This window comes from Leguminivora glycinivorella, chromosome Z, assembly GCF_023078275.1.
Source record: "Leguminivora glycinivorella isolate SPB_JAAS2020 chromosome Z, LegGlyc_1.1, whole genome shotgun sequence".
Taxonomy (NCBI): domain Eukaryota; kingdom Metazoa; phylum Arthropoda; class Insecta; order Lepidoptera; family Tortricidae; genus Leguminivora; species Leguminivora glycinivorella.
In genome coordinates, this window is record NC_062998.1 from 14,429,270 (window position 1) to 14,444,547 (window position 15,278).

Here is a 15,278-nt window from a genome sequence, read left to right on the forward strand (position 1 = left end):
TATTCAGATGTAGGCCTCCTTCAATATGCGCCACTCGATACGCTTCTGTGCGATCTGGAGCCATGTATGTCAGTTTGCTTCCTGATTGTATCGTTCAAGGCTCTCTGCAGCATCATTAGATCCTTAATTTTTTGATTTCTGTAATATCCAACGAACTCCTCTTTTTAACCGCCTATAAACTTGTTACAGGCTAAACAACTTAGTAAACGAGTTAAGACTGCAACTGATTGGCAAAGCGCCCACTGACAGCGAGCAAAACAACGAGAAACTTCTAGAAGAAATCGAGCGCGAAAAAGCCAAATACGCCGAGCTACTGAAAAAACACAAACAAGTCACCGAACAGCTCGGAAACATGCTTATTGAAAATACAAACTTATGTGAGAAGGCGCTTTTAGCCGAAGCTGCCAAAGACAAAATAGAGCAGAAACTAAATGACCTCACAGAGCAATGCAACCAGACCATAGACAATCTGAATGAAAGCAAAGATGATGAGAAGAATAGGACGACGATGCTGGATCATATTAAGGAGATCAAGAATAGGTTAGAAGATTTGCAGTCGGTGAACTTTAAGACGAACGAGGAGTTGATAGATTACGAAATAAAATCGTCGTTTACGAAGGATGAGGGCGAAGAAGGGGAGGATGTGGTATTGAGCGAAGATCAGGCGGTGCTTGAAGAGGAAAAGAGGGCTATGGGACAGGTAAGGGTCTGCTTATACTCGTATTCATATACTATTTTTTGTCCGCGGCTTCGCTCGCGTTAAATTCGAAAATTGCGGAATGCTCCATACAAACTTCTACACCCCACTTTAAGGAAGCAGGGGTTATAATGAGACACAAAATTAGCCTATGTGATTCTCCATCCCTTCAACTATCTTCACTCAAAAAAATCACGTCAATTTGTTTCTCCGTTGCCGTGAAATACGGTCAAAGAAACAGACACACACTTTTCCAATTATAATCGTAGTATGGATTTTCACAGGGTCGCCATGTGCGAGGTGAACAAATGTCGTTCTTCAACACATTCACTGCCAGTCAAAAACAGTGAATGTGTTAAAACAAACCTGTATGCGATTCTATCGTCTGTTGAATTACGTAGAAAGCGTTTAAGTTTGGTTTCACCACTCCTAGCACGAGTGTACCTCAAAACGCTCCATTCGACAATCAATATTGAGCGAGATTGGCTACTAGTTTATCTAATTATTTTTAACCGACTTCAAAAAAGGAGGAGGTTCTCAATTCGACTGAATGTTTTTTTTTTTTTTTTTTTTTTTTACTTTTTTTTTTGTATGTATGTTACTCGATATCTCCGAGAATCGTGGACCGATTTTCAAAATTTTTTTTTTAATCGAACCGGTATAACCCCGAGATGGTCCCATTGGCACCAAGTCAGGGTCTGATGATGGGATCCTAGAGAAATCGAGGGAACTCTTCAAATGTTATAGGCACATGTAATGTTTTTAGTCTATTTTTCAAAGGTACACCAGTATTTACGTCTGATGGTAATAATTTTATGTGGCTGAGCTGATGATGGAAGGTCAACTCCTCAATGGTTAGGAGTTTAAGGATAATTCTTTCACTACTGTACATGTATTCGGACTGATACATATAATATCACTAGGAACCACTAAAAATCAACTGAGCTGATGATGGAAGGTCAACTCCTCAATGGTTAGGAGTTAAAGGATAATTCTTTCACCTGTACATGTATTCGGACTGATACATATAATATCACTAGGAACCACTAAAAATCAACAAATAAATAAACTTTTTAACAAAAAATAAAACCGCCTTCAAAAATAAGCGCGTTACAAAACACGGAGAAACTAAAAAGCCAAAAATAATAAACCTTTCAATTCAGATTTCTTATCGTATTGCAATAAGCTAAACATCCAAATTATAAACAAATCAATTATTTTTGGAGTCGGTACCAGCCTGTGTATGGTTGGGTGGGGCAAACAGGCAATAGCAAGGCGACGAACAGGTCTGGTACCGACTACAAAAATAATTGATTTGTTTATAATTTGGATGTTTACGAGCCCCAATGCAAATGATATCGTCTAGTCACACTTCAACGTGCGATATTTATTTCCGAAACTGGTATTTAAACCCAGATTGACTTTGATGATAAATGGAATACACGACACACTAAGCCATTAAAACTAGTTTAATCTTGCGCCGTACAAAATGCCCTAATGTTATATGTTTTAATATAATCATATCATAAAAATAATAACATATCTAAAGCAAAAAAATACGCCTAGTTCATATTTGAGGCATAATAGGTCGTCTATTTTAAATAAAAATAGTTTAGTAAGATTTATATTATACAATAATATTTTAAATTGAATTAATAATATTATAAGTCGTCTGATACGATATACGGCTACATAAAAAGGTAAATTCTGTAAAAAATATAATTATTCTACAACATTTTTATACCAAAATAGCAAGAGGTAAGTCGGTGCCTGAATCAGTGAGGAAAATTATAATTTCCAGTAACAATAGCGGCAAATCTACGTTCCAAAATATCCAAAGACCTTTTTTTGCCAAGATCTACGGCGCATACAATCATCCAGCATCAACTAAAACACGGAACCGTCTCCTGTTTAAATAAATCTGGCCGTCGAAGAATAACTGCCAAAGAGAAAACAGGATTTTGAGGAGCATCATCAGGAAAAATCGTCATGCAAGAGCAGGAGAACTTACCTAACTATGGCATGACGCGATCAAAATAAACATTTCAGTCGATACCTGAAAGACAGTAATGAAAATAATGGGCTTCGGTTTTCACACCGCTAAACAGAAACCATTACTTACTCAAAAGCAGAAAACTAACAGGTTGAAATTTGCACAAAAGTACAGAAACTGGACTGCCGATCAGTGGCGAAAAATAATATGGAGCGACAAATCCAAATTTGAGGTCATAGTTGGCGATGAACGAAGTAAAGTCATTCAAGATAAAGGAGATGCATTTCACAAAGACTGTCTTGAACGCAAGGTGTAGTTTCCAGCATCTTTAAATGATTTGGGGCTGTATGTCGGCACAGGGTGTGGGATGTCTGCAATTTATAGATGGAACCGTCAATGCAGAGAAATACAAAAGCATCTTGGAATAGAGTTCACTACCGTCTATAAGAAAGTTCAAGTATATAAATGGATTTACTTTTCAACGAGATGGTGCCTTATGTCATACTGGCAAGACAACGATGGAGTGGCTGAAACAAAAACAAATTCCTACCATATCATGGCCATCCAGCAGTCCAGACTTGTCTCCCATAAAAACTTTGTAGTGGTAAATGAAGAAAAAGTTGCGAAAAGATCCTTCTAAATCCAAAGCTGATTTTAAGGAGAAACTTGTGGGTGTCTGGAATGGAATAACCCCTGAGGAGTATAGACAGTTGGTAGATACAATGCCGCTCAGAATTAAGGCCGTTTTAGATGCAAAAGGTGACGCCACCAAGTGGTAGTTGTTCTTTTCTGCATCGGCTACGCTGAAGACGAACATTTTTGCGAGTGTTACATTTGGTGAAATTATGTTTTTTTGTTTACTAGTGAGGAAAATTGTTAATTTATGTTTTGAATAAATAAAATATGCATTATAAGCTCTCTTGTTTTTATGTTACATGTTCTACTAATCATCTAATTCATCCTGAATTTTGAGGTCGAAGTTAGGACATAATATTTTTTTCATACTAGACGATATCATTTGCATTGGGGCTCGTAGCTTATTGCAATGCGATAAGAAATCTGAATTGAAAGGTTTATTATTTTTGGCTTTTTAGTTTCTCCGTGTTTTTAGAAACCGTGTGATCAAAATCGCGTCACGTCACTCCTAGTGTTGACTTACTGAGTAACAACTATATTCCAGGTTGCACTAAACCAAGAACTACAAGAGCTTAACCGCGCCATGGCCATCAAAGCGTCCGTGGTTCAAGCTATCCTGGCCAACAATAAAGATATGCTGGACAGCCACACCAATCTTAAGGAGAACGAAGAAAGGATAGCGCTCTTGGAAAAGGAGAAGGAAGAGTTAGTGCAGCAATTAAGGAATAGTAAGGTAGGTTAACTAATATTCTGTAGTAACTGGCAAAGCTATGGTAAATCTATCAAAGCTTCTGTGGTTCAAGCTATCTTGGGCAACAACAAGGATATGCTGGACAACCACAACAATCTCAAGGAGAATGAAGAAAGGATAAGCACTTTAAAAGCAATTCAGGAATAGTAAGGTAGATTGGTCACATTATTGGCGATAGTAAATAGTAGCGCAATGGCTATCAAACCGTAGCTATCTACATATTTGATTTATCTGCTAAGCAAAAGCAATGCATAGTTAATTATTTATTATTTCTTAAAATTTGCAGTAAAAAATAAAAATAACAATAGATAGATTTCTTTCGAAACCAAACTTAACTTTTATTCCTATTTATGATGTCTTAACGGCCCAGCCACGACATTGGTCTAAGTGCGACAGCCATACGTGCGAATGAAAAGTCTCATCGCTGTGTCTCGCTCTAATGTATGGCCGCCGCTCACCGCTGTCGCGCTTAGACCTCGCTTAGACCAATGTCGTGGCTGAGCCGTAATGGTGATTAGAGAAATACCCATTGAAGCTCTTTAATATTGTGACTATTGTGATGATTGTGACAGAAATATACATACTTATAAACTTAAAAACAAAATCTCAAATGTGTTTTTTCGGTACTTAGAGCAAGGATCCATCTCACGAAGAACGCCGCACCAAAGTGCGGACTTTGGAAGGCGAAATCAGCGATCTCAAGAAGAAATGCCAGCAGCAAGCCTCCATCATCAAGAATAAGGAGAAGAACGAGGCTAAGATCGCTTCGTTTAACGCTGAGTTGAAGGCCATGAAGGCTACTAAGGTAAGAAATAAAATCATAGGTTCAGTGTGCGTAGCCCAATGCACAAACGCTCACGATAGTATATCTTTCGTAGCTATCTATCTCTATCGCTCTTACGTATTGGCGCGACAGAGCCAGACTGCATTTCTGTCGGCGTCTGGCATCGACGATTGCCATTCGGCTACGCTGGCTGGTCTTGTGACGTCAGAAATGGATGGCTATATACATTCGCGCATTACCGCACGACAGTATTTAAGCATGCGAATAGTGAAAGCAAAATAACTATGGGCCATCTTAGGGACCATCCACACACAGGCGATGCATGTCCTGAGACGCGGAACGGACGTCAGCGCCACGCCGCCCGAATGTAATTTAAAAAACGTTTCCTCAGTACATATTGTATAAGACGTGCCCCCAGGCGACGTCCCTTGCGCGTCCCTTGCGCGTCCTTCCTATGCCACTTAGACGTCGATAACTTATTTAGTAGAACTTTACAATTTCGCTGACATAGGTATGCGTTTACGAGATATATGTACCTACGAGCAGTAGGTACCTACGTACAATAGGCGCACACAAAGCGAGCCAGATGTCCTAGTACGTTAAACGGCTGACAGACTAGGCAGTGCGCCTGCCTCGTACGAGGCATTGCGAGGCAGTTTTTGTTAGCCGAAGCACGTCTACGCGCATCGTTTGCCAAGTGACCACGAGTCTAATGGCAGATCATTTTAGGGCTCCCTAATATCTGAAATATGATTATCTCATTTATCTCTCAAGACACAAGGTGTTAAGTATAGTCTCTCTTTTTATTTAGTTCTGTATGAGAGAGATTGGAGATGGACTGTCGCATGATCGAGGACAGTGGCTGGAGGATTTTGAAAAGAAGTTTATTATCGATTACGTTAAAATTCCCATGGAAAGAGAGATAGTATGTACTTTGGAAAGTTTTTTTTCATTTTATACAAAAAGACCCTACATACAGTTTGACCAAAAAGAGTAGTAATTAAAAAGTGGTAACATTGTAGTGGCATCCCTTTCAAATCAATGTGTGAGAAAACGGGACGACACTACGATTTTGCCAATTTTAATTTCTCTTTTTGGTCAAACTGTATCTATAGCATAGTCATCATTTAGCGCAAACCTTACTCCACACTCGTCGATTATGAGATTACGTCCATTTCATAAACACCTATAGGAACTGTATAGATATCATATATTATATTAGTATATGCCCGATAGTTTTAATTTAGGCGAAAAGGTATTAACCATGCTTTCAAAAAAACGTCAAAAGATTTTTTTTTTTTTTAGTTTATTCAGAAACCAAACAGTCACATAAACACATTACATATTGGCAATACAAAAATGTACTGCAAAAAGAGAAAAACAATAACAAAAGACCTGGAGGTTCATAATTGTAAACCAAATAATGTTCACTAAATGAATATAAGAAAACAACATAACGTAGCGTAATACAAGAAAAATTTTAAATTAAACTGCATACAACATAAACATAAACCTAAAGTAATTATGTTATTAAAACAACTTACGTTTAACAATAGTTTTTAGAATAGCCAACGAATTTTGGAAACAATCAACATCAAAAAGGTGTTTATTATAGTAGCTAGGAGCTTGTCTGAAAAAGGTATGTCTAGAATAGTTCTTGACACAAAAACTGATGTGAAACAGCGATCGAGGGCGCAAGGGCTGACGCGGACAACTAAAAGTAACTCGATTTAGCAGATTAGGGCAATTAATACTACCTTTAAGAAGTTTGAACAAAAACATGACATCTAAATAAATTCTACGGTCAGAAAGGGAAGGTACACCAAAATGTTTCGCTGACAAGGTGGAATTAGCAAAATAGTTTCCGGTTCTGTAACTCAAAGATTTTAGGAAAATTTTTTGTATCCTCTCTAAACGGTCAATATGTACTTGGTACTGCGGGGTCCAGACAACACTTCCGAATTCAAGGATACTCCTAACAAAAGAATAAAATAATAATTTATAAGTATTTGGCCGTTTGAAGGGTTGACCAACGCGAAGGATCATTCCTAACCTCTTATATGCACGTTTACACAGATTATCAATATGTTCATTATAATTAAGTTGCGAATCCATAGTGATACCTAAGTCTTTAACGGAAGATACTCGCGCAATGTGAGTGCCAGATAAATTATAATTGTAAAAGATAGGATTGTGCTTTCGATTAAAACTAATAACAAAGCATTTATTTGTATTCAAAAACAAATGATTACGATGACAGTACAAAACGAAATTGTCTAAATCTTTTTGCAATAAAAGGCAATCCGCTTCCGAAGACACAGCTCTAAATATTTTTGTGTCATCGGCGTAAATAAGGTGTTCAGAGCTCCGAAAACAAGTTGCCATATCATTGATATACAGAATGAAAAATAAAGGACCAAGGTGTGAACCCTGGGGTACTCCAGAAGGAATAGGGAGAAACCGAGATGTATACCCTTTCAAGGCCACAGCTTGACTTCGGTTGGAAAGGTAGGATTTTATCCACCTCAGGAGGTCACCGTGTATACCGAGTTCGAAAAGTTTCATAATCAAGTGATTATGATTAATTTTATCAAAACATTTCGAAAAATCGGTATACACGGCGTCCACCTGGCAACCAGAGGCTAAATTGTTAATAATAAAATCAGAAAAGGTCAGTAGGTTAGTGTCAACGCTTCTACCGCGGCAAAAACCATGTTGATTGGGCGCGATAAACTGGTAAAAAGCAGCTGTAATTTTGTTATAAACAATTTTTTCAAAAACCTTCGCAAAAATATTCAATTTGCTGATTGGCCTATAGTTTGTCACCAGGTGCGCGTCCCCACTTTTATAAATGGGCGTAATCAGAGCTTTTTTCCATACCAAAGGGAAATGACCATTTGACAACGATTTTTTATAAATTTGAGTAAGAGGTACGGTCAACCAATTTGAATCCTAGGCCACTCTAGAACCCTGTCTCATTTAAACCATGTTCTATTTGCCATAAGAAGTCACATTGACATTTACTGTGCAAAGGTTCTACAGTGGCCTAGGATTCAAATTGGTTGACTGTACAGCTAACTCCTGGGCACACATAACAATAAAGAAAGGATGTATCATGTCGGTACCACCACCCTTCCTCGTATTTACTCTCTTTAAAAACCCAAGGACACAATCCTCTGTGACATCAACGTTACTAAGATCTATAGGTGAGCCCTCCGGTACAGACTGGCGGTCAGGACAAACTGAACGATCGGGCTCAAAGACAGAGTTGAAAAAATCATTAAAATAGTTACATAAGTAACTACTACTACTACTAGTACTATAAAGTAGGACCATCCGTGGAAGTATCATGAAGGTATGACATTTGATCAGGCACATTATTACTTGGAAATTTTGATTTCATAAAAGACCAAAAATATGATGGATTACTATGTATTTTATCCTCGGCCAGTGATATAAATTTTTTATAACACTCAGTAGCCATCTTATGCTCCCTGGATCTTAATAACACAAACTCCGCCCTATCAAGGGGATTTCCATACTTCTTCCATCGCTTATGAACTGATAACTTTTGTTTGCGTATTCTTATAAGTGCACGAGAGAACCACGGCGGGTACCCATTATTCGGGTTAAGGTGGCTCGCTTTCCATACAAAAAACATCTACCATTTATTTAGTCACCGCACACTACAACTAAATAAAAATATGCGCATACATCTACTATACATTATCCATCGTCGCAGTATTGAACGAAATACATTGTTTCATACAGAAATCATGGACAAATCCATGTGAATTTTTTATTAATTTTACGAAAATGTGTGTGCCAAATTTTGTGTACAGACACAGAGCCGTCATATTTCGCGCATTTTTAGTTGACATTGTCATCAGTGACACTTGGCTCTTGACAAGTAATTATTTAAAGATATTGGTTTACTTAACTCAAGCAGACTCAGAAATAATGACGCATTTTGTCAATAAAGATACATATCGTGTATTTCGACACTGCTAGTGTAAATCGAAATGGCGTCTCGGTCAAATGCATTGACTATGAAACAGGAGATCTCGAGTTCGATTCCGGGCTCTTTTTTAATAATTTGAACTTTTTTTGGATTTATTAAGTTTTATTTTTATTTTTTAATAGAATAAATATTCTATTAAAAAAGACTCTTACTATATTTCTTTCCTATTTTTTATTTTCATACAAAAATACATTACAATCTTTATTATGCCTTTGTTGATAAAATAAAATATTACACGTCAGGTCAGGTACATAGGTCATAGTGTGGCATAGTATTAGTATTAGTAATGTGCTGACTTCCTTACATTTACTGAGCTAGTTGACCTATGTTATTGTTGTGTGAATGTTTTTCTTTAACAACTAAATAGTTATATATATGAATATGTATGTAGGTATGTGGGTAGCTTTTGCACATTGTAATTTTTCCTCAGTCACCCGCTGAGCTCAGAGACCACGAACGCTGTAGTGTTCGAAACGTCGGGATAAATTGTAAATTCATTATACACGATTTAATCCGTTTTCATAGTTTTTATTTCATGAGTAACTATCGCGGTAACTGAAGACAATATTAACTAAATGGTTACAAATAATAATTATCATCAATATAATCTGGTCCAGGCAGGCAATTATGGTCGCGCGATAAATGATAAAACATCTGGCCGTCCCTATAATCGCACTTACTAATAGTGCGACAGGGACGGCCTGATATTTTATCGTCTATCGCGCGACCATGCTTCCCGTGCTGTACTAGCTTTAGCCCGCGGCTTCGCTTGCGTTAGAAAGAGACAAAAGTAGCATATGTCACTCTCCATCCCTTCAACTATCTCCACTTAAAAAACATGTCAATCCGTCGCTCCGTTTGGCCGTGAAAGACGGACAAACAAACAAACACAAATTATCTTTGGTGAAACAACGAATTCTTCCACTTCAGATTATAGAGTAACCAGCTTTTCCCATTTAAAATAAACTAGCTTTTGACCGCGGCTTCGCTCGCGTAAGAAAGAGACAAAAAGTAGCCTATGTCACTCTCCATCCCTTCAACTAAATCCCCTTAAATAATCACGTCAATTCGTCGCTCCGGTTTTGCCGTGAAAGACGGACAAACAAACAGACACACACCCTTTCCCATTTGTAATATTAGTATGGATTTGACATTATTATTTATATTTAAATAATTATATATGTATAGCCCAATTTCGTCGGTAACAGCGTGTTATGTAATGGCGTCGTTGGGGAACAATCGTCTGTCACGCCGTGAAGGTGCGTTCGATTCCCAGGATTATATAAACTTTTTGTATTTTTTTGGATATAAATTTCGTTTTTTTTATTGACTGAGCAAGAATGGAGAGCCGAAGGTATCAATTTTGTCTTAGAGAACATATTGATTTTTTTATTGTCATTTTGATTTTCTATTTATTAAGTTGAGATATAAAACACAACTTTTAATACCCTCGCTAAATATAATATTTTATCGAAATCACTCCTTAGATAAAAAAGTCCACTTGAGTTTTTAAAGCATTACGTTACTCAGTTAACTATTGCATTTTCATTTACTAATTTAAGATTTCAAAAGCGATTTGAATACCCTTGCTCCTTCAAAAATAAACAATTAGAAAAAAAATCATTCGTATCGTAGTTTAGAAACTAAAATTTATCTATACTTTTTGGATTTTTTTTTAAATATTAGATTAGGATAATTATGTTAGAAATTCTGAGTTCGACGAACAAAAAATAGTGTCACATAGTGTTGTGTTCCTGCCGGTGAGTAAGGCTGCCAGAGCTCAACGAGGGTGCGGGGTGCTGACGACGGGAGGACTTACGGAACTAATTTGTTCCGTCTATTGTCCTTTGAGTCGTCGGCAACCCAAACCCTCCTTTGAACTTGTACACTCCTTTTTGCTGTGCATACGCAGCAAAGGGGAGTGTACAAGTTTCTAATGGGGCGGCAACGCGCAAGCGACACTCTTCGAGTTACAGGCGTCCATAGGTTACGGTGACCGCTTTCCATCAGGCGGACCGTATGCTTGTTTGCCACCGACGTAGTATTAAAAAAAAAAAAGAGAAAAAGTCCTGGATTCGAACCCAGTACTTCCATGCAAATCATGCGATGGCACGTATTTACCGCAAGGCTATTTAAACAAGCTGTCGCCACGTGAAATTATCGACTAGAAGGAATACAAAAACACTGTTTGTATGTGTGAGTGGTACTTAAAAATAGTGTAAAATAGTAAATTTATTTACATTAAGGGGATTAACGTTACAATGAGAAGTTGAATGTTTGTTGTAATACGTCAATTTTAATATTAAATGTTCGCGAAGCATAATTGAAAGTATATAAATGCCTGTACGACTCCACAAAGAAAATAAGACTGGTAATTTGCAGATTAACGCCATCTAACGCAGCCTGAGCTTCGGGTAACCTAGGCGAGCCACCTTAATGTATTTATGTGGAATATACTTTAAAATAAGTCTATTTAGAACGGAATAAAAATAGGCCACAGACTCCTCAACGTCCATATTTGATAAACACGACCAATCGATTTCAGACAATTCCTTACGGATAGAATCGTAATCACCACAATAAAAAATCGGCCTAGTTATATGATTAGATTTCAGTTGAGGTAAATAATTTAACAAATTAAGAGGTAAAGATATTTGTAACGCCTTATGCTGAGGGTCTTCTGGCGTGAGTGGGGATGAGCTAGCACTAACCTCACAAACCACATTAGCCATAACAAGATCAAGCACACGTCCATTTATATTATAACACAAATTCATTTGATATAATCCAGTTAAAGCGAGGAAATCAGACAGAGCGATTGAAGATGCGTCAACAGTGGGCTCAATAATAAAACTATTTGAAATCGGACATAAGGACCAACATGCATGTGATACATTGAAATCTCCTACGAAAACAAAAATGTCATCTGGATTGGCGTGCATTATCCTTGCGGCGTTATCAAAAAAACAGCGTAATGAATTAATGTGGTTATCATTGTGGGGAAAATAAGCGCAAGCTATATGCAAAAGCGGCCCTCGCGCCGGCACTCCACCGGGCGGTGGGCGGCGGGGGGAGAGCGCGGGCGGCGCGGCGCGCGGAGAGCGGGGGGCGCGGCGCCGGCGCCGGCGCAGGCCCGCGGCTCCACCGTGAGCCACAGCTCCTCGTGCCGCGGCGACGCGCACCACTCGTCCCGACGCGACACACTCAGCCCGCGCCGCGCGGCCACCAGCACTCCCCCGCCGCGCTGCGCTGTCCGTCCCGCTCTATCACGCCTATACACCTCATATCTGCTATCGAAATACTCATTGCTAAAAAAGTCAGGGTTTAACCAAGTTTCGGATAGGCAAATAAGATCATAATTAGAGTTAATAACGCTAGATAAGAATGCATGCGATTTTGTCCGCAGCCCCCTCACGTTCTGATAGAAATAAAATATTGTTATTATCTATCACGAATAAATAAAATACAGAAATACCAAATAACTAGCTTTATAGAAATGGAAAGTTGTACATGACATATCTTTATCTCAGACGAGCATATAAATGACACCGAAAAGAGTAATTGACCGTAATGAGTTTTATACACGAAAAAATATAAATAACAGTCTCGTATTATTATAAGTATCTCACATCGCAAGGTTAGTGTTTATACGTACAGTAGGTAACAATAAGTTGACATGCAGTATATCAACATACGCAGAAAAAACAGTGTAAATAAATGAAAATAGTCATTTAAGTTTTTTTAAATCGTCGTCGTTGTTGATAACAAACACTCTAGAGTTATCACTTTTACGCATGTGTATTTTACACTGCCTAACCCATAGATAGTTGAAATTTAGTTCATTTTTTCTATCACGAGCCCGTCTAAGAAGCATTTTATTATCCACTGTGAGGTGCTCATTTATGTATATGGCTACTGCTGGCCCCGGAAGGCCGGCGTCGGCGCTGGTGAGGTTCCGGCGCGCGCGTGCAGCTGCCAGGAGCTCGTCCTTGCGGCGGCGCTGGCAGAAACGAACGATGATGGCGGGGGGCCTGGGGTCCACATGCTCCCCGCGGCCCACCGACGTGGCAAAACGACGTACCCGATGAATAGAGTCCACATCCGTTTCTCGTAGTTCAAAACCGACTGTCACTGAGATATTATTGAGTATGGTCATCAAATTCTCTCCATTTTTCTGGGGGACGCCACTTATTTCAATATTATTGAGTCGGCAAAACTGATCCCTGTCGCGTTCATTCGATTTTAGTGATGCAAAGTCCGTCTCCAACTGCTTTAAGGTCACTTCAATGGATGGAAGACGGTCAAGCTTACTTTCCGTGAGGGTAAGCCGCACGTTAAAATCATCTAGACGAGTTTCCATTGAGTTGAGCTTCTCCTCGATGCTGGAAATACCTGAATTCGCCTGGTCAAGACCACTTTGCATTTTTTGTAACTGTGTCTTGAAGCCCCTGACCTCTTTAATTAGTTCAGCTAAAGGATCATTAGCGTCTAGCTGGCGGCATGAGACACATCGCCAGCTCGATTTTTTATCCGCCGTCATTTTTTTATAAGTGTTCTCAAGCAATCCAGAACACCGATAGTGATAACATCCTCCACAAGATGAGCACGGCACATCACCATCACCACTAAAAACCACGCCGCACTTATTACACGCTGCCATCTCAACAACCGGTCAATCGTAACGGGCAAAAGATAAGGTTCAACGTTGAATGCAGCAATTTAAACTACGTAGTTAAGTGTAAACAAGTTAGATAACGTTACCGGTCGCTCGCGCGGTCGATAGCTGACTAAGAATGTAATATTGATAGTTTTAGTCGGTGAAATACTACACTTTCCGTTATCCAATACATTTATTTAATTCAAGTTTCAGTTAGAGCATCTTATTATCTTGATTTTTATAAGACTGGATTTTTGAAAACTAACTCACCCCCACTCAGCCCTTTAATTTGATACCACACATGGTATGATCAAGCGCTCGGTTGCGATTTCACTGTTTTTCACACGAAAGCCATCTTAATGTGTCATTGAGATTTTTAAGCTGGCTCCCTGGGGAGCCGGCGGGGCTTGAAAGGTTAATTATTTAATGTTACATTTTCGTGTTATATTATTACAAGTTTCCAAAATCCTTCACAGGTGAAAATTATCCGTCAAATGCGCGAAGAAAGCGAGAAGTTCCGTAAATGGAAGGCGGATAACGAGCGCGCTATGCTCCGACTACGGAACGAGGACCGCAAGCGAGCTAACGCCATGGCCAAGATGGAGTCTCTCCACGCTAAACAGCAGAACGTGCTCAAGAGGAAGATGGAGGAAGCTGTCGCTGTCAACAAGAGGCTGAAGGTAAGATAGTTCTATAAGACAGTGAGGATTTACAGCGAGTTCCGTAAATGGATGTACACGAGCGCGCCATGCTCGGACTAGAGAACGCAAACGAGCTAATGCTATGGCTAAGATGGAGTCTCTCCACGCTAAACAGCAGAACGTGCTCAAGAGGAAGATGGAGGAAGCTGTCGCTGTCAACAAGAGGCTGAAGGTAAGATAGTTCTATAAGACAGTGAGGATTTACAGCGAGTTCCGTAAATGGATGTACACGAGCGCGCCATGCTCGGACTAGAGAACGCAAACGAGCTAATGCTATGGCTAAGATGGAGTCTCTCCACGCTAAACAGCAGAACGTGCTCAAGAGGAAGATGGAGGAAGCGGTCTCTGTCAACAAGAGGCTGAAGGTAAGATGTTCTATAAGACAATGAGGTTTTACAGCGAGTTCCGTAAATTGATGTACAGCGAGCGCGCCATGCTCTGACTACAGAACCCAAACGAGCTAATGCTATGGCCAAGATGGAGTCTCTCCACACTAAACAGCAGAACATGCTTAAGAGATAGATGGACGAAGCTGTCGCGGTCAACAAAAGGCTAAAGGTAAGAGAGTTCTACCACAGAATATATAATAGTACAAGTACAGAAGACCCACTGCTTTGATGTCCACGAAATGCCGCCTTTTTGAATGCCTAAAAAATTCTTACAAAGAAACGAGCCGCACGTGCGCGGCGACCGGCGATAGGGTTGCCTATGGATTAAAACGAATTAATACTCACATAAAATGCTATACTATTATGTTCAAGTCTTGGGTACTTTCTAGGTATATATACAGTATTTATGTATTTTTGTTTAAGTACCAATTCCAACATCACAAGCCTCATTGAACTTTTCCGTGGGACTTAATCAATAGTAGATCTGTGCAAAAATGTCCTATGGTAATTATTTTTTATTCATAATGTTTATTTATCTAAGCCATCATCCCACACGCGGACATAGCATATGAACATTTAAAAAAACTTGCGACGTAAAGTAACAATACTAACAATGTGCGTTCCGTGAGAACGCGCCACCCCTGATTAG

General features: G+C 39.1%; 2 protein-coding genes across 13 annotated transcripts in view; one reads left to right on the forward strand and one right to left on the reverse strand.

Moving 5' to 3' along the window:
- The window catches only part of LOC125240915 (regulating synaptic membrane exocytosis protein 2), a 169,244-nt gene that overhangs the window by 128,522 nt on the left and 25,444 nt on the right, over positions 1–15,278 (reverse strand). The window lies entirely within an intron of this gene.
- LOC125240917 (chromosome-associated kinesin KIF4-like) overlaps positions 1–15,278 on the forward strand; it is a 46,774-nt gene that overhangs the window by 20,737 nt on the left and 10,759 nt on the right. For both annotated transcript variants that reach the window (XM_048149102.1, XM_048149101.1), the window contains 4 exons: positions 190–700; positions 3,871–4,059; positions 4,709–4,882; positions 14,016–14,219. In XM_048149102.1, coding sequence (XP_048005059.1) covers positions 190–700; positions 3,871–4,059; positions 4,709–4,882; positions 14,016–14,219 — 1,078 coding nt within the window. The remainder of the gene's footprint in view (positions 1–189; positions 701–3,870; positions 4,060–4,708; positions 4,883–14,015; positions 14,220–15,278) is intronic.